The sequence below is a fragment of the Bufo bufo genome, chromosome 4, assembly GCF_905171765.1.
Source record: "Bufo bufo chromosome 4, aBufBuf1.1, whole genome shotgun sequence".
Classification (NCBI taxonomy): domain Eukaryota; kingdom Metazoa; phylum Chordata; class Amphibia; order Anura; family Bufonidae; genus Bufo; species Bufo bufo.
The window spans coordinates 379,265,930-379,286,237 of record NC_053392.1 but is presented as its reverse complement, the minus strand read 5'-3'; the positions used below and the strand labels follow the sequence as shown (position 1 = coordinate 379,286,237).

The window sequence follows — 20,308 nt, the reverse complement described above, 5'->3', positions numbered from 1 at the left end:
TACTAGAGAGGGGTCGTTGATCCAGGGAGTTATTCTGATTGCCTGATTGGAGTCGGGAAGGAATTTTTTATTCCCCTAAAGTGAGGAAAATTGGCTTCTACCTCACAGGGTTTTTTTGCCTTCCTCTGGATCAACTTGTAGGAGGACAGGCCGAACTGGATGGACAAATGTCTTTTTTCGGCCTTATGTACTATGTTACTATGTAACATCACCAAGAATTCTTTAAAAAAGGTGTTTAACATAAAAGCTTGATTTAAACGATAGGTCATTTTCTGATGACACGTTCCTTTGGAGTTCTCACCCTGCTTTTCTTATGTAACCAGGACTACTCTGTCCTACTTTGAAATTCTGACATAGGAACAGTTGTAGGGTTTAGGTTCTAGAGTCCAGCATGCATTGCCACTTTTTTCTTAGAGTTGATCTTTTATTTAGCTCAAATGTTACTTGTATGCGCCTAAATGAGAGCCTGGATTGTATGCATTCTACAGAGCTAAACAAACCGGTCCATGTTTTATACATAATAAAAGACAAATATCTCTAGGATGAAACCCTTGTAAATATAAACGCATGGGAATGCAACATGGTAGAAACTCTTGTTTTTTTTTTATTATTATTATTATTATTGTTTTTTTACAAAGGCAGTACAAAATAAGTGCAGTTATGCTGCACTGTATCCTTTAAGGCAGCAGGTTAAAAGTTTACAAACAACAATAAAATTCAACAATACAGTGTTCTGCTCAACAAGTCCAAATAAAAGGCAGTTACTGTACAGAACAATAGACCATTGGGTAGAAAACCAGGTCTATATAACAGAATTCATGAAAAACAGACAAAAGATAAAAAATAAAAAAAAACACATATAAAATGAAGTCTTCTCCCAAATACCTGAAGGTGCAAAACAAATCTCCCAGTATTTCTGTTACTTTTTTTCTTAGTAAATGTACAAAATTTCTTTACATAGAAAATATTATGAAATGCTAGTGCATAATAAAGCAGAGTCAGCACAGTCGTCTTTTTTTTCGTACATATTCCAATTATTTTGTCACAATGCTAGCATGTCTACATGCTACAGTCATAGCAGCAGGACAAGGGGTAAAAAATAATATATACATATATATGAATTTAAAAAAACAAAGAATCTTGGCAATTATTAAACAAAATTTAAATTAGTGAATAAAAATATAATTTGCTTTATAAAAAAAAAAAATTCCAGTAGCCATTTAAAGCAAGCTAAAAATGTGTATAAAAAAAACCAAAGCAGACACGCACATATTTTACAAACTGTAGAAAAAAAAATGTACAGTTATGAACATTAATAATTACTCCCTTTTGTTTTGTTGCACGTGTGATAAATATCGACAACTGTAGTAATGCTTGCTACTCTCCTGTATCAGTAGACTTTATCTAGTGGCATTCAGACAGAAACTGGTAGAGTTCCTATTTATAACATGCCAGCAAAATACTGGTATTATGTTTGTTCTTTTAAATATGTTCAAATGATGTGTAAAATACACTAAATAACAGCGCAACACCTAAATCATTTAGGCAGAAATGTCACTTTATGTAGGTGGAAATAGGCATCCTCCAATATTATTTGTTGAGATGACAAAATTCCAGCAGTGACTAGAACAAAAACGCACTTGGTGCTTCTCCCAACTGTTGTACCACAACAAAAATCTCCCAATTAAGAACATTCCCAAAGCTTCATGTAGAGGAATTTTCCAACACAATCCCAAATTAATATGAAGTGTTTCTGTGATAATGCTTGTTCAGACCCCAGTGTCATTACATGACAAGTGCAGACACATTTTTCATACATTTGTGATAGATCTCTGAATACATCTTCTGCTCTTCTGTTTTCCCACAAGATATTGCTTCCCATGCATTGCTGAATTGCTGTTGGGACAAAAGAAATATATATTTACATAAGTCTAAGGATATCAGAACATTGTGACATTTTTCACCAACATGATCTCGTGTTCATGGTAGTCAGTCTAGTTATGAATAAATACATTTGAACTGTTTTCATGCAGTTCATTGTGTACATTTAATATCTGCAAAAAGCTAAGGAGCTCACTGTATTATTATTGAATTAAGTGAATAAACTGTATATGCAGAATGTTTCTAAGCTCCCCTTAATGGTGCACACAGAAATTTTTCTGTCAATTAACTCAACTGTATCTGGAGCCCTTACCAGTATAAAGCTATATTAAAGGGGTTTTCCTGAACTCCTATATTGATGACCTATTCTTTTGAACATTTAATTAGTGGGAGTCCGACACTCCTGCCAATCAGCTGTTTCAAGAGGCTCTGGCGGTCCACTAAATGCTGAAACCTGCTCACAGCTAACCAAGCACAGCTCCATACATTGTATAGCAGCGGTGCTTTGATACTGCAGCCCAGGCCCATTCATTTAATTGGGACTGAGCCGCAACTATGCCATGTGCCCGATGAACCTGACATAACGGTTCTAGAAAAAGGCCATAGTGCTCAGCGGAATGATGTGACCTCTTCAAACAGCTGATCGGTAGGGGTGCTGGGATTCGGACCCCCATTGACAGACACTGATGATCTATCCTGAGGGTAGGCCATCAGTATCTAAATCTCAGACAATGCCTTTAAAGGGATATTCCGGTAAAGTAACTTACTTTTTGAAAAACTGCATTAAGGCTGCAAGCTGTGACCCAACCAGAACCCATACCTATACATATAACCAGAGCTTCATTTTACCTTGCAATCCATTTGTCTAACTTATGTGTGAGCCTGCAACACAATGAGAGTATCATGGCGCCTAATCTTCCCTCACGAGACTCCAAAGACTACAACCCCCACAATCCCCAGCTTTCCTGCTGTGAGTGTTGATGTTTAGTGATTGGCTGCCTGATATCACAGATATACTCAGTAATCAGCAGCACACTAACACTCCCCTTGTTTCACAAGACATTTAGCTAAAGGACCTAACACACTGAGCATGCTCGACCTAACAAAGGCTCAGAACTACAGGTCGATGCCATGGAAACACAGTGGGTAGCGGAGGAAGAAAACTACTTTTATAACTACTGAACGGTAAATATGTGAAATTTACATTATATTAGGTAATTATTGATGATGAGTCAGTCTAAAACATAAGTCATATTTATGGCAACCGGAATACCCCTTTAAGTCTTAACTAGTGTGGGGATTCATAGGATATTTTTTGCCTTCAAGTCCATCAATATATGAATCAGAAAAACCTTTTAACACATTAATCAGCACAGAACTTTTGACATGGTGTTGAAGGGTGGGCATAATTTTAAGATCTTTTTTTTTTTTTTTAATCAGAGAATGTTGATCCTTTTTAAACTGTATGCATGTGTATACCACCCTAATAATTAACGTATAGACTGGCTGATGAACTATTACAGTCTCTTCATATATTAACAGTGTGAGATGTGAGAAAGTGAATGCATCCTGTTCTGCTAGGTGACAGGTAATCAAGTGTAAATATCACCCTAGATATTAAATAAACATGCTGACTGAAGAAAAGTTAAAAACCTGAGAACATTTTTCAGATTTGTTCACTTTATATTCTGCGGAATGTTTTTGTTCATTAAAAGACAAACATTTCAGTTAAATAGCACTGAAGTTTGTGCTCCGTCAAGCAAATAATAAAAAACTCTACTTAGATCCACACTTAAGGAGCTGAAAAACATAATATTGCGTTATCAACAATTCCAGAATTTAATATTATTGACTCTCAATTACAGGCGGGGTTATTCCCAAACATAACCCTACAGGGTACTAAGTACTAAGCCCCATTCACACTTACAGTGGAATCCAGACATTTTCTGGAGTTTACCCTGAGGGGCTGTTTGTGTGAATGCACACATCCACAATATATGTCCCGGACTTTACCCACACTTTTTCTCCCCACAGCCCTAGTACTAACTCTGGGTTACCGTATGTCCAAGTGAGCGCATGTGTGAAAACAGCAGTAAATTTTCCAGAAAATCACAGTGGGCCATGCCTAAAGTTCCCTCCCCTTGCCTAGGGACCTGGAACATTTCCTCTGTAGTGAGAACGCACCCAACATGGAACATCTCCAGGGTGGTAACTACATGTGTGAAAGGCCAACTCCAGTAAATCTCTGGATCTGATAATCCGGAAATGTTCAGGAGTTTAGGTATGAAAACAGCACAACAGCAGCTTGCATTCCACAAGTCGTGATGCAACAAGATAACAGCATGACAAAGGCAAGGTTTAAATTACCGTTTTGTTTTCCGTTCTTTTGATCAGTCAGAAGAACAGAAAACAAAAATGCTCAGTTATGCTCATTTTTAATCCGGTTAGAGATCTGTTATTTTAGATGGAAAAAAATCCTCCACAAAGTACTTTTTTTCTGTCTAAAATAAGGTATCTCAGACGGAAATGGCTAAAACGGTTGCAAAATGAGCATAACTAAAAAATAAATAAATAAATGATCCATTTTTTTCAGTTTTATATTCTCCTGACGGATCAGAATAACAGAAAACGAAATGATGATGTGAACATACCCTTACCGAGGATAGTAATCAATTACCTGTAATGGGCTCCCCAGTGACCTATTCCTGGGTACTGCAAAAGATTTCACCCTATGGTCTTCTTTATCAGACATAGGTCTCATTAACAATGAACTGGTAAGAAGATTCTGAAACAGCAAAGGAACAAAGTCAAATTTTATCTAATATATATTTTTATACTGATATTACAGCTCAAGCGCCTGACTATTCTTTCTTGACAAGTGTCTACATTGACATAATTAGATCCATCACTGAAGTGACAAACTAGTTCAGAATTTATTACAGACATGTGTTCCTACATCGGCATTAACTTTCTATGTTTGCCTCAAGCAGCAGAGTAGTAGTATTATACCATGATATTAAGACTTATAGTAAGTCCAAATATACACAATGTACAAAACAGTGTCCGATTAGAAATACACTATTCATTAATTCACATACAATGGCGTCAGTGCCTACTAGCAACACAGATCTCTTTTCAGTTTGTAGCATTGTGCTGTACCGTATACTTACAGGAGTGTCTTCCATAATACTCTGCTGAGAGAACAACTGAGCTGTCAGGGTCTCTTGTTCCCACAGACTGGAGATGAAATGGTTAACCTTATGAGGTGGTGATGGTGATTCCACCTGACAAAAGTAAAAAAAATAAGAATTCATAACCATCTACTTGTAATTAATACTACATAATTTGATGACGTTTCCTCATTCTTCTCTTTACTCCAGTCTATTGAATCTTAGGTTATCAATCTGTTTAGGCTCTGCATCACCATTGTACTGCCATTATCAGGCCGCTTTATACTTCTCTGTATATTCCATTTCTGCTTTTGGTTTACAAATACCAATGCAAAATACTAAGTAAAACACCAGTGTATGAAAGTGGCCAAAGGGTTTACACAGTGTGGATACTTTTCCATGCAAGAGGTCAACTAAATGCATGCGACTGGTTTTTCTAACCCATTCACACAGATAAAATCTGTCCGCATGCTGTGAAAATTAAAAGGGGTATTGCAATATTTTTTATGGCAATAGAAAAATATTTTTGTAATATACTAGCAAATAAAAAAAAATGCCGGCGTTAACCAGTATGACCCACTGCAGTATTGAAAGCTGTCATATGATTCTAGGAGCACTTTCAAGCAGTGATCACGATTGTGGTAGTGGTATACTGCAGTGACTTTGTGCCACATCACTATTGGCAATCACTGCCTAATAGGACGGCAAAAAGAAAAGAATAAATCTTTAATATAACCACTTGTCAAAACTTGGCTAATCCCTCTCAAGGTGTATAGAGATAGGCAGATGGGAGAATGAGTACCGTCTCACTAACCACTGCTTATGGATGTGCACAGTGGTCTATACGTCAGCCACAATCATATCTCACTCTGAAGTAACATTAATCAGAAGTCCCTATCACACAAACCTAAGGATGTTATCCCTCTGGTGTCTATGTTTCTGCCCACCACTATGGTCGCCTGGGGGACTCCTTGCTGCTGCTATAATAGAAGCTACCTAACAATACCCAGCCCTCACTCGACGCGTTTCTGGCTGCCCTGTCGGGCGCCGCTTCAGGAGCAATGGGCAAAGGGGTGCCGAGTAACAGGTACGGTGCCTAATATTAAGACCTAGCGGAGGACGCTGCATGTGTGCTGTGCAACCGTGTCGGCGCTGGTATGGCCACACCACTATTGGCATACAGTAAGGTAGCAATACTGTTTAAAAACTAGGTGATTATACAGTAGATGCAGAGCTTTTATTATTATTTTTTTGCCAAATCTATAAAAATTTTGTACATGATAAACATGAAGCCATGTGTTTCACGCGCACAAAAATGATCATTTGTATAAAAATATTTAAAAAATACACATTCTTTGCTTGTTTGTGGCAGATGGTGCAATGTGATCCATGGGTGGCAAGTCTTTATTACTGCTTGCAGTGAATGCCACTTTATACAATATGTCAAGTTGTCATTACATTATGGGGGTAATTTATCATTCCCCTATGCCCCTGCATTGGGATAAAACCTTGTTTTGCAACTTTTTAAAATTACCCTGTGACTAGTTTTAGTAGCAACTGGCATTTTAATTCTGCCCTCGCCAGTTTACGAAAAGGGGCTATGGTCTGGACCAGGGATGGGCAAACTCAGCCCTTCAGCTGCTTTAAAACTACAAATCCCATTATGCACTGCTGTAGGCAGACTGGGAATGTTGGGATTTGTAGTTTTAATAGCTGGAGGGCCGAGTTTGCCCATCCCTGGTCTGGACCATCAGCCCAGCACATTCATCAACATTTACACCAGAGACTGGCATAAATTACTTAAATCTATGCCAGCTATGCACTGGCGTAAATTTCAGTATGCAGTATGGAGTGTTGGCAAAGGCATTTAATTTATGATGAGGTCTGAGCCTCCAGTGGTGCAGGTCCTATCAAGGCTGGCGTAGCCCACGCTGGTCTTGATAGATCAGTGCCTATGTGTTTTACTCCTAAAGTAACGCAAGACTTTATAGTTATGTATATAGTTCATATATTTTCATTTTAGCATATTTAGTGCTTCCATGAAAAATAAATAAATCTGGATGTGCGTACCTCTTGCTTAATTTTCTTTAACAAAGGTTCTTCCAGATCTTGGAGCTCAGGTACAATACCAGACTCATCGGCCTCCTGCTTGATTACTTCCTGCAGGTCTTCTGCAAGGTGTGAAGGAGTGTGATGCTAAAAACATAGGATAATATGATGAACTATTAAAATACATTGGGGTATATTTTCTAATGTTGCACACAAAAGCTAAAGCCACCTTCACACACTCATTATTTGATCAATGATTTCTATCAAACTCAGGTGTGGAGGCTACACACATATACGGTATAATGGAAAATCTGCACCTGTCCTATGTTTTTTTAGTCCACACGTGACTTTAGCTCACAATCACGATGGAAATCACACTGATCAGACACTGACCAAACACTGGATATGTGAAAGAGGCTGAAGTCACATACAATGAAGCCACACGCCCTCCTTTCCAACACACAAATTATCATAGGTTTTAGTAAAAATGGCGGGAGGGGGGGTTGATAAATCAAAGCAACCATACTATGCAACTATGCACTGCATTGAAAAATATGACCCGGTCTGCCTACTTTAATAAAATTAGACTGAATTTACTTATCAACTTACCAAAAGTTTAAGTGGTCCATATTTAAATTCTTGAGCTGCTAAAGCATTTTTAAATGGTGTAGGAGTTCTTGGAGAGCTGTCCAAAATTGACCTTTTTATAGCTGGAGTCCTAAGACTTTAAATATAAAAAACAAAATATAATCAAAATTATGAAAATACAAACACACACCACAAATCTGGAGAAATTATAACGAATAACTATATTCACATCTCCAAATGCAGACAGTATTTTTCCTTTTGCTTTGTAATGGTAATTTTAACGTTAAAAAATGTACTATGCTTAAAAAACTGATGGGGGGGATGGGGCTTATAAAATAATGCAATGGGGTACATTTATCAAAACTGGTGCAAAAGAAAACTGGCTTAGTTGCCCATAGCAACCAATCAGATTCCACTTTTCATTTTTCAGAGCTCCTTTGGAAGGGAGAATTTGATTGGTTGCTATAGGAAACTAAGACACTTTTCCCTTACACCAGTTTTGATTACACCAATATATTTAAAAGATACAGTATATGAATCGGGGAAGCAGAAATAACATACATGCTGTTTTCTTTATGAAGACGTGGTGTGTGGCCCTGTTGAGGAGGTATAGTAGCTTTATGAGAGGCACAAAGTGGAGTGGAGGTTAGACTTGGGTGTCCCATATTCAAATTATCATGTGCTGCTGCGGTGTTTAAAAACTGTAAATAAGAGGAAAACGGGTTAGTCTGTGATGCCAGTGAAATAATAAGTATAGAGAAAAATCTATGTTTTTACACAAACAAGCAATACAACAACATCAGGAGGGTTATAGTGTTAAATGAGGAAATCAGACAGTTATCATTAAACATGCGATTAAATACCATCACCAGACAAAGGAAAAGCAGAAGCAAAGACTAAAAGCACCAACACCACTACCCCCTCCCCAGTTAAGGTGATGCTGGTAAAGTATTGATGTGAAATCATTGAGTGTGAGAGGAATTAGTATTTTTTTTTTCAAACAATAAGTTTCTATATTGTTAATTCTCTGGTGACTGCTTAGAATTAGTGAGAACTTTGCAGAAGTTTTAATCTACCTGAGAGGGAGAGAAGGGCAGGCTTTTGAAAGGGGATTGCTTTGTAGAACTGACGATGTCAGCCAGGTTTAAGGGACTGCTGTCTCCACTGGCTAAGCAATTCAGACGCCCTTTCTTTTTGCACAAGACGATCAGTGGTGATGAGGTACTTTTTAGGGAATTTAGGGAGTTTGGAGATACGAACGAACCCTGATACAACATACTTTTGTTTAAGTTCGTATCAGGGGCATCCCTCGGGCTGCAATGGCTGCCCATGCCCTCTGAAGGCTCTGGGTCTTGAGTTGAGGGAGATCTGCTGGGTGAGGAATCTCCTTGCTCATTGGATTCAAAACTGTTGGCTTCACCCCATGATGAAGAATCCTGAAAACAACGTGGGAGGCACGAAATGTTTAGCATTATGTACAGTGCCACCCCAAACAGTAGCCCAAAAACATTTTAAGCAAAGGTCTATTTATCACAACTTCCCAATCTTTAAGGAGGTAGGTTCTCTTGGAGTATAAGGACTAGGTATGCATTTCACTACGATTCTTAGAATCTTTATGGTTGCAATACCTCTCTGTAATGCAAAGAACCACTTTGTGTAGTACCACAGTATGTAAGGGTCAATACTCTTTGAAACCAAAGAAGCACATGCAGACTTGTTAAGCTTGAAAAAGAGAGACGCATTTTATGTTAATCGCTATAACAGTATCAGAAATAATATTTTGCCATTTAAGCACATAGAAACAATACATGACAATTTACATAATTGGGAAAACAATTATATCTATGGAAATTATAGTCCAATCACTCCATACCCCAAGTCGTTGTATGGTGTGAAAGCAAAAAAGTCACTTGTTATATCAAGCATGAACAAAAAATGCCCACTTCATGGGACTTACTTAAAATACATGCCCTGTACAGTGTACTCCTCCTGCTGTACATACACCTACTGTCATCTTATACTTCTAATAGGGTACATTGTATATGTAGTTTGATAGTAAATTGTCTATCATTGAAGCCTACAGTGCTACTTACAGAATCAATGAGCTGAAGAGTTTCTGAGTATTCGGGCCCATTTTTCATCTGTATTAATAAATTAACGCCAAAACATCTGGCAGGGGAAGCACTTTCTTCAGGAAGGCATCCATGGTCCATGGGAGGAGAAGGTGTACAGTTATGCGGCTCACCAAGGCAGGACACAGGAGCACTATTCCCATGAGGCCTAGAGTTGTCAGCAATAGTAGTACTGTGCCATACAGGATATTCTTCCGCATGATTCTGTTTTGCAAAGAAAGGTTTAAAAATTTTAAAATATAGTAAAAAGAAGGAACTTAAAATGAAATTGCTCAAGGTGTCTCACACAGCTAGATAAAAGCAGTTGCATCATCCAAAGAACTTACACTTCTGAAACAGTTGTCAAGATGTTTCCTTTCATCAATATAGTGCTGTAGCTCAAATGTTGCTATATGTTGTGTCATCTTGCAATTACAATGTCATATTGCAACCATATTGAAGAAGCAAGTACATTATGTGTAAAAATACACATTTAAGGCTTAAACAGTTTAAAGACTAACAGCATCCATGCTAAAATAATGCTATACAATTAGGTCTCAGAAATTACCTAGACTGTAACTAATGGGAATGCACTTGTACATCTGGAAAACCATACCTTTCCTTCTGTTATCACTTTTTCTGTTCCCCAGAATAAGCACTTTGATGTATATGCAAGTGATGCATTAAGAGCCCAGGTGGGCATCTTCTTAAGGTGCCCAAGCCTGCCACTGCACTTGATCCCAGCTCCTCCATTTTGTGCTCTTATGTCCTTTCCCTTCTCCCAGCAGAGTCACTGATCCCCTGCATCCAAATCTCAAGCAGGCTACCACTCAGCTGTGGATCAGTGATGTCGCTGGATGACGGGAAGGACCCTCTGGTGGGCCCATTCTCTGATGCCATTGTGGACTCCAAAGGACCAGGAGAAAAAAGCCCATTTGGAGCTGCCTTTGAAAGTAATCACTTCCCACTAGGGTCTATTACATCTTATTGGTGATATAGCAGTTGGATCCTGAGAATAATTCCTCTTCTGGGCCAAAGGAACCCATGTCTGACACTGGGAAGGGCAAGAAAACATCAGGGGTAGGAGCTGGAATTCAAGTAGATGCCCATCTGGACTTTTGGTGCCTCATTTGCATATACATCAGTAGCTTTTCTGGGGGAAGGAAAGGTATGGTTTTACTGACACTAGTTACATATGTTCTTTAAGAGCTCATACACATGAACGTGCCATGTTTTGCAGTCCATGTGCTTTCTGCAATATGTGTAACAGAACAGACAGCCCATTATAGAAATGCCTATACTTGTCCGCAAAACAGACAAGAATAGGACGTGGTCTATAATTTTTGCAGAGCCACGGAACGGAGCAACGGATGCGGACAGCGCACGGAGTGCTGTCCGCATCTTTTGCGGCCCCATTGAAGTGAATGGATCCGCATCTGAGCTGCAAAAAATGCGGCTCGGATGCGGAACCAAACCACATTCGTGTGAATGCTCCCTAAGTGTGCTATTCCTCCATGATCTTTAAGTAAGCCACATACATGTCTACTAGAGTTTTATAGGGTTGAAGGGTCACTGAGTTTTTAAAAACCCTTTGATATGTCACAGTGACACAACAAAAGTTTTGATTGGTGAGGGAGCGAGTGCTGAGACCCCCACCAATTGCTAGAATGAGGAGAGACAAGTGCTCACATATTGGCTCACTCTCCTGGCTGCAGGACAGGAAATGAGATAGACTCAATAGAAAGCCTATGGGCCCATCTTTATTCCTTCCCTTGAAGCAGGGAGAGACATCCCGATATGCATGCGTTTCTCACTCCTCATTCTAGCAATCGGTGGGGGTCTCAGCACTTAGACTCACACCACTCAAAACTTTTAATGCCTCTATGACATACTAAAACTCTTCTCAAAACTCAGCAAACCTTTAGAACTATTGGTTAAATAGAGGTTAAAATACTGGTTCAATGAAACCCAAGGGAGTATGGAATTAAGTTGGTGATTTAGTAAGGTGGTGTAAACTAATTAACGTTTACTAGTATTGTCATCACATTTGTCTTACCGGTAATGCATGATGTCCCTTTAATTCATTCTCAGTTGACATGAGTAATAGCTCTAACTCTTTTATTCTCTTTTCTTTTTCTGGATCTTCGTCATTATAGGGTCTCTAAAATTAGAGGACAATTCATTACAATCAAGACTACAAGCTAAGAAAACTTTATACTGGCTCAACACCTAACCAATAGTTATCAGCCTTAAAGAAAATGTGTCACCAATATTTTTTTTTTGTCCGTTAAAACAAGATAGTAATACAATTCTTTTTTCTCTAAACTGTTTTTTTTTCTGATCATAGATGTTTTTTTTCAGTGTCCTGAACTTGATTATGGGGCGGTCATCTTGCCTGAGCTGTCCTTAGCAGCATTTACACAGCATAAAAATAAAAATAAATTGCTTTGCGGCAGCTCCATGGTCCATAGACACAGTGGTCAGGAGGTGACCTCATTGACTTCTATGGGAGAGTCGTCTAGGCATGCTCTGTGACCTGTGCAGAGGTCATTGTATAAGGAAAGAAAAGATCTCTGACAATCCCCTATTGTGAATGGTGGATCCTCTCTTATCTGTTATTCTAATCCTCCCTGTAATGATATCTCCTCTGTGTATAGATAAGCAGTAACTGCAGTAAAGTGATCTGTACAGACCAAAAAGTGGCGCATATTAGGTTTAGTGACCTGTGCGATAACTGCAGGATTTTATGTTTTTTGTTTAAATATAGATATTGATATGGAAAATTAAAAACATCAGAAATTCTTGAAAAGTATGATAAACATAAAGTTATTCCAACAATAGGTCATTTTCTGATGACACATTCCCTTTAACAATAGTGACCTCTATAAGGAAACATTCTATCCAGACCTGAAAATTGTGATACCCTTATAAACAGTACTGATTCCTCCATTCTTGCCTAGTCATTGCTTCCTCTTTCCAACATTCTCTGCACCACAAACTAACTTTTGTAAGCGAGACGTAACACAACCTGATCTACCGTATGTGTCAGTGCGCCTTATGGGGCGAATACTAATAAGCCCTTCCATAACAGGACCAGGGAGCGGGCTATATACTCACCGCTTCCTGGTCTTATCCTGCAGGCCTCCGCACACTGTGCAGTTACCTGTGCACAACATGAGGACATCGGCACTCTCTGTGACATTGCGCTATGCAATGTCAGGTCACAGCACAGTGCGGAAGAGTGCTGGATCTCGGGAGCGGAGACGGCATCTGGAACAGGAGAGTTAAGTCGATTTCTTTTCTTTTTTTTCCTCATTTGAGGTCTGATTAACTCTCAGGTCCTATTAACATGGAAGGGGGGGTTCTGATCTAAGAGGTCTGATTGGAGGGGCTTAGTAACAGGGGGGTTTGACCTGAGGTCTAATTTGGGGTCTTCGTAACAGGGGGGTCTGATTGGGAGGCTTAATAACATTGGGGGTCTGATATGAGGTCTGATGAAAAACATTTTTTTTTTCTTTACCTCCTCTAAAACCTAGGTACGTCTTATGGGCAGGTTCGTCTGTAGAGGGCGAAAAATACGGTATTCCATGTGTCCTGCTCTTGATAGCATTTGCAAATGTATGCAATAAATCAATTATAAATACAATTATGTATATTTATAAAATACATTAAATTGCTGTTAAACTGATAGAAAATAAAAAAATTATAATACCTGAACAACTGCAGTCGCTGGTTGAGGGACATTGACTATGTTAACATGCAATGCCACAGGATAAGGTGCCTGCAAATATACGTAATAAAAAGGTATTTAATACAAAATGTTCACAGGTCCCTAATGAAGACCTCAAGAAGATTTCATGGTGGAAACGCATTGTGCAGGACTGCCCATCAATGAATTATATACATTATTCATCATTTGGTCTTTACAAGGGCAGCCAGTTGCTTATCCTTCTTTATCCACATTAAAGTATATAATTTAATTTTATAATATCTTCCAAATTGGTGTCTTTTTTTTTCATTTGCCCTCTTGTGCAGTATTCTAAATTTGCAAGTGGGGGAAGGGGAGGGGACAGTACATAAATACCATTGCTTTTATGCCATTTATATATTTCTCCTATGGAATAAAGGCTGCTTGACTAGATGTTAAAAGAAAGGTTTGCATATTCAAAGCAGGCAATATTCTGCCCCAGATGTTTAAGAGAGCCCCTATTATTCCGATGAAGAGCTGCTGTCAACATAACAATTAATCTGAGCTGGATTTACATAACCTGCTCTGTCTGAACTCCTAAATTTACTAATGTGGAAGAAAACCTCCTGTATATAGTCAAATGTAAAATTTAACTATGAAGGGATATGCAGAAGCATACATTCTATTGTAAATCAATATGCTGCATTTGCAGAAAATACTCCTGTGACAGCCCTGGTTTTCTTCACCAAAGAAAATGGAAATCAGATTGATACTTCGTAGAATTCTTACTTAAAAGATACTTACGTTCTGTGGCTCAGCCAAATGATAGTAGAAGTTGTTCAATGGAGCATGGCTGCTATGAGTGATGTGTGAAGAAGGTTGGGTGTGAGTGGTGAAGCCCAACAAGTGGTTGCCTTTTGAGAAGTTTGTGGCTGCAGAAGCCTGGTTGGTTTTGGATGATTCCTGCAGATAACCTTCCTGTTCGACCTTGCGTCGCATAGTAGAATTCCAGTGGTTCTTGATAGCATTATCCGTTCTACACAGGAAAATTAAAAGCATATAAAATGTAATTTTCTAGGGCGCATTAAGAACGTGAGCTTAGCTATAAGGAAGCCAACATTCTTAAAACTAATCAGACAGTGCAGTGAAATGCTGTGACCGTGTTTACGCCTTAATAGAAAATGATTTCTGTAGAAAAATAAAAAATGTTTCCATCATACATTCTGAATGCACTGGCATAAAAATTGGTGAGCAAAAGTCGTAATTCACAAATTTGGCACCAAACATCACTGTTGGTGACACCGGGCTTTAAGCATATATACAAATCTAAGAAAAAGAGTCACTATTGTTCGTAGCAACCAATGAGAGCACTTGTTTCATTTTCGGTTTTTAAAAAATAAAAGCTATAATTTGATAACTTGGCATGGGTAATATTTTATTAGAAAAAAAATTATGTTGGTTTACTGCTTAGAGCACTGTATGGTACATTACCTCCCAGGAAGCAGCTTTGCTATTTCAGCCCATCTATTTCCCAGACGTTTGTGAGCGTCATATATTATTTTGTCCTCTTCTTCTGTCCAAGAGGTCTTTTTCACTTCTGGATTGAGATGATTGTGCCACCTCTCTCTGCACTGTTTGCCAATTCTTCCTTTCAAGTGCTTTGCAATGACGGACCAGCGTTTGGGGCCATACTTGTGCACTAGTTCAATTACCTTTTCAAAAAAGAGTCACTTGTAAGGTTACATACATTTCAACTATGGAAACTAGACATTGCTTTCACGAAAGGCTTTAGGTCCTTATGGGCTAATAGCTTACCCTTTGATCTTCTTCTTTAGTCCATGGTCCTTTAATAAGTTCAGGATTTAATACTTTTTGCCATCTATGCTGGCACTGAACATCTGTTCGGTTCTTTTATAAGAAAAAAAAAAAAAAAGTATGTAAATATATTAACTTATTGCAGAACACTAATATTTTAAATTTTTTTATTTTATTTAAAAGTCAGGTTCATAAAGTGTGATTTTTAATATGTATTATTTAAAGGAGCGGATCCAAAAGAGAGATGTACCAGCGTTTATACTTATATTTCCTTTAGGATTTTCCTAGCTTAGGCTAAAGATAAAATCCATAGAAAACTGTCCTGTGTAAATTTGGTCTTAATGCTGATGCTTACAGAAAATAGTTCAGTAAAACAACCCAGTAAAACAAAGCTCTGCTTTTCATCTGACAATTTTCAGCTCCTCTGCCATCCAATATTGCCACACCACTTCTCAGACTATCTGATGCATACTGTACATTTGGTAGCCAAAGACTAGACACCTCCTGCTGTCCTCAGCTTGGCCAGCATTGCTCATGTGAACAGCGCTGTCCAATCCAAGAGCAGGTCTAGACAAGCAGGAAGATTCTTGGGCTACCGATACACAGTGTTCATCAGGAAGACTGAGAAGCGGTGAAGCCATCTTGGATGGCAGAAAAAGGAGCTCGCCATGTGTGTGTTTCTCTCCAGATGTGACTTTTTTAAAATTTTATTTTTATTAAACAATAGTATTTAATTAAAACTGAAACCTGTAGATGCATTCAACAATTTATAGGTGTTCTAGAAAACATCACATTTCTGTTCAAACAGGACTTACAGGAAGGAAACTAGCTATAACTTTCCAGTCCTCTGTTCCATTCTGCTCCACTAGTTTCTTCAGCTTCTCATCCTGAAAAAAGAAGAGGATTTAACTAATTGCTACGAAAAGTGTCAACTTGGTTTTATTTACACGCTTTGACTAATTCTGGCACTTATTTTCTGATCTACATGTACAACTGAACAGATCTATTACTAGTTTGCAATAATGTGCACGAAGGCTGCGTGGGTTAAACTCTGCCTGTAATTGACAGGGAGTTCAATCTTTCCATATCTACAGATATCATTGTATCAAATAAGCGTAGAGTAATTGATTAGTTGCCAGTTGACATGGAGAAACAGGTCACTCCCTTCTCTCTCTAAGCAACCACTTTACAACAAAACTAGAACCTGGATGCCAAAGGGATACTCAATGAGCTTATATTTCCTGAAGAGATCATCGAGTACAGAATAGGTCACAACGGAAACAATGGACATTTACAATTGTGATAAAGGAATATGTGCAGAGGCTAGTCATGTTACTACGCACCTCTTCACGCGTCCACCTTGTTTTACCCAAGTGCCGTTTTCCTTTGGAGAGCAGGCCGTCATAATCATGCTCATACATTTCAATGTCATCCTCCTCTTCCTCTGAGCTGTATATACTGTAAAAAGCAACATTCGTGGCATAAGAGAAAATGTCAGTCTTGCGTTACCAAATGAAATTAACTTAGAAAAGGACCAGGATGTCGGTGGACTTTGCAGGTTATTCCTCTACTGTTTTTGGTATCCACAGATACAAGAGACCTGGCAGACTGCTCAGAGCTCTGCATGTTCAGACCTGCTGCCTCTGTCAGATGAGTGGCAAATTGCACATTTGGCAACCTTTCCGCCAATAAAGTCAATGTCTGAGGACAGTGAAAGTCTGACAGGACGTGTCATTTACACAAGCAGTCCCTAAGGTTCTTTATCTGCTTTATGAAATGCTTAAAACATTGGTGCTTGTCCTGGAAGCAGCCCAAATGGTTGTCTTCACTAAAGGAAGAAGCCTTTGTTTGACCTTCTGCTGGGGTATATATGTCACTCCAGCACAACTTTACATTATGCCAGGGAAAAGCTTTGCCTCCTAAAGACTTCCAGGGACAAAAGTTTGAGAAGCACCAAAATACAAAACAAATATCTCATATATACTAAAATGTTTACCAAGACATAAGAAGAAAAAAAAAAAGTCATCTACGTACTGCAAGATGCCTTCCTGAACGTGAATGTGGCCTGGAACCATAGCCATCGTATTGTTTAGTATACAAACCCAAAGCAACACGCCCGCAGTTCATGGTCAAAGAAGACAAAGGCAGATTTACAAGACTACTGCTGAGCAACCAAGTTAAAAGTCAATAACGCATTCTGATCTGACACACCAAGCCTCATTCAGCCTCCGACGTCATCTATTTGAGGCCCCCGCCAACAAAAGACCTTCAAATTTTCTTACAATTACTATGTAGCCTAAATTGTGACTAAGGGATTTCCCCATCAGCTACATTTAAGTCAAAGGAAAATGCTCAAGTTCTCACAAAGTTCTCACCATCACCGACTTTAGACACCACCGCTATAAGAACATCATAAAACCGCCTGACTGCAAGTGTACCAGAATAAGATGCTGGTGAGAAGATTAATGGCAACGGGCATAGTCTCAAAGAGGAAAAGCTTTCTTTCAGATGTGCCCGCATGTGGAGCGAAGGGTTTTACACCAGATGTAGCTGTATGGAAAGAGATGATGTCAAATGAAACTGCCTGATGAGAGCGGGAGATGATCATCTGGTGCAGCTTGCAGATAGTTGGGGGCTGATGGACTTCTTTTATCTACATACATGACACCCAAGATGAGTGAGGGGAGTGGGTTCATGAAAATGACCCCTTTCATCACCCTGTGGGGTTAGCTGGAAGTTAGAACTTTAGAAGGAACTTAGTTATGCAATGGTCAAAGAGGTGAAGATAGAAGGACAGATTGGTGGGGGCTGATTTTTCTTTGCCGCTTTTATCCAAATGGGCCAGGACAATCCTACTAGGTGGGTTGTCATCAAAGCTCCTAACCCCTTACACAATCTCCTACGATAGACAGAAAGCAGGTGACATTGGGAACGGTATGCAATAAGGTCCACCACCGACGATATTAGAGGACGGAGTATTACAGTGCACCATGCCAAGGGTCTATCAATACTCAAGCAGGCATGTGGCTGGCAGATAACAGGAGTGATAACCCAGAAATGATCTGCAGCCCATATATTAACCCTATCAAATGCACTTCATAGATGGAAGGACCCTTTAAGAAGACTCCTCCAGGCTGTATATACCCTACCCATCTAGAAGATTTCACTAGACTATGCTGGGAAAGACTAGCAGATCTCCTAGTATTTACTTTCCCAGACATGTGCTGCATACATCAGTATTAAACATGCCTCCTGGATGTTGTCCCGTGCACACAACCCCAGGGGCCACCAGAAGTGCACACTCAGGCTGCACTGGCATCTGCCTGGCATTGCGATCCTCTGCTGGTACACTGCAGATCACCGTCACCAAGCATCAGCATCCCTCAGACACTAGCCACCTGCCTGTCAGGGCAGCGTGTTACCAAAGCCCCCATGACAGGAGAAGCATCCACGAGGTAGAATCCACGTGTGGGGCTCCTGGTCCCGATCAGGACATGTGGTGCCGCTCAGCATCTCCAGTGCACCTGCCGCCACACCGAGGTCCCATCTGTCATCAGATTACATGTGCCACACGGAAGGCACCTGACATGTCCCCTGCACACACTACGGGTAAGGCTGCTAAGTGCCACCTGCCAGGTCCCCAACACACGTCAGTGTCACCTAGCCATCCTGCTGCAGTCCAGTAGACGACAATACGCCTGTCATCCCGCAGGAAGGTTCCTCACATATGTGTTACCTGTTCCTTGGTCTCCTCGCCATCCTTACAGCAAGGTCAGGGGAGGGTGAGCAAGAAGGTGAATGTACTTCTTGCAAGTGGATAGTGCGCTATGAAAGTTTCTCAGGAGGCGTAGAGGAGGAGGAGGAGACGGGGCGGGCAGCAGCCGGAGGAGGGCACTGCCTGCCATGAAAGACGGCTGAATAAAGAGAGAGATTCCCCTCGAACAAAAGCACACTCGGCACACGCCCTCCCGCCAATTCTGGCGCCCTGCGCAGGCGCCTTCGCCTCAGGGGTAGCGGGGCAGGAGAAGAGGAGGCAGTGCCAAAGTATAGGCGCCTTTTCAGGCATAAACCCCGCTCTGAGAGGTGGACGCTGACGAGAGTAAATAGCAGCCTGAACAATGTCGCACGCTACAGCCCGTCACATGTGACAAGTGGCCCCTAGTCATTCATGAGGGCGCCTCTACCTCAGTCATTGCCGGTGTGTGACAGCAGGTGCCACCACACACACGTCCTGCAGCCTGACAGCCTCCCAGGTAGTGCTTGTTCATACCACACAGCTGGGAGGGAAGTTATGGCTGTCCTACCGCAGGGGTCGCATGCAAGTCTCTCAGTGCATGAAGAAAGTTTAAAAGGGCTTTTGGGTGAATAAAGGTTTGAGTTTTTTAAGCACTGTTCAGACTAGCATCATTCTGTTCCAATGCGGTTTTAGAAGCATGCTAATCATAGGCATTGCTAGGTAATCAGGGGGGTTGAAACACATCTGAGGGGGGACCGCAATGAGTATTTAAACCGCTGGGTTTCCACTCAGGTTTTTTGTTGATGTTTTTTTTTAACCCCTTCAGAACACAACCAGTTTTCACCATATGTGCCTGAGAATTATTTTTCAAAATTTATGCAAATGAGCCTCTAGGAGCAACAGCGGCGTTGCCACGCCGCACCCTCTTCACTTTGACTTTAGGAGAAGTCAGGGCCCGGAGTGATCACGGTTACACTGCCCTGCCCTGTCCATCGAAGTACATGGGGCGTGGCAGTTGCAGAGAGAGCTTAGCCTTTAGGAGTAATGGCAATGCCCCTGTTGCTTCTAGAGGCTCATTTCCATATATTATGCAGATTTTATTCCATTTGTTCCTATAACTTGGCAAGAGTTAAAAGCAAACCCAACCCTAAATATTTAATACCCTGATTCTGTAGTATCCAGAAACGCCCCATGTGTGCTCATAAACTGCTGTATGGGCATACCCCAGGGTTCAGAAGGGAAGGAGCGCCATATAGCCTTTTGAAAGCAG

The 20,308-nt window shown here is 40.2% G+C and overlaps 1 protein-coding gene across 4 annotated transcripts; it reads right to left on the bottom strand.

The window, feature by feature from the left end:
* Window positions 1-596: 596 nt before the first annotated feature.
* Window positions 597-19,270, bottom strand: MYB (MYB proto-oncogene, transcription factor). Of its 4 annotated transcripts, none has more exons than XM_040429180.1 (16): window positions 19,039-19,270; window positions 16,646-16,760; window positions 16,118-16,189; window positions 15,303-15,395; window positions 14,979-15,199; window positions 14,292-14,523; window positions 13,512-13,580; window positions 11,856-11,960; window positions 9,782-10,024; window positions 8,765-9,124; window positions 8,250-8,389; window positions 7,710-7,824; window positions 7,122-7,247; window positions 5,052-5,165; window positions 4,559-4,666; window positions 597-1,896 (listed from the first exon to the last, which is right to left on the bottom strand). In XM_040429180.1, exons 1-16 carry the CDS (start codon window positions 19,059-19,061, stop codon window positions 1,786-1,788), a joined length of 2,247 nt encoding a protein of 748 aa, XP_040285114.1. In that variant the 5' UTR covers window positions 19,062-19,270; the 3' UTR covers window positions 597-1,785. The 4 variants fall into 4 exon arrangements, with proteins under 4 accessions (XP_040285114.1, XP_040285115.1, XP_040285116.1 ...); XM_040429181.1 differs by lacking the exon at window positions 19,039-19,270 and adding an exon at window positions 18,194-18,296; XM_040429182.1 differs by lacking the exon at window positions 19,039-19,270 and adding an exon at window positions 17,678-17,803.
* Between the last annotated feature and the right edge of the window lie 1,038 nt (window positions 19,271-20,308).

Excerpts from the sequence above, each read along its gene's own strand:
- MYB (XM_040429180.1), bottom strand. The coding sequence starts at position 19,061 with ATGGCGAGGAGACCAAGGAACAG. Across the intron at positions 16,761-19,038 it reads GCGAGGAGACCAAGGAACAG|TATATACAGCTCAGAGGAAG; the intron begins GTAACACATATG and ends TGCTTTTTACAG. Across the intron at positions 5,166-7,121 it reads TAAAGAAAATTAAGCAAGAG|GTGGAATCACCATCACCACC; the intron begins GTACGCACATCC and ends TACTTTTGTCAG.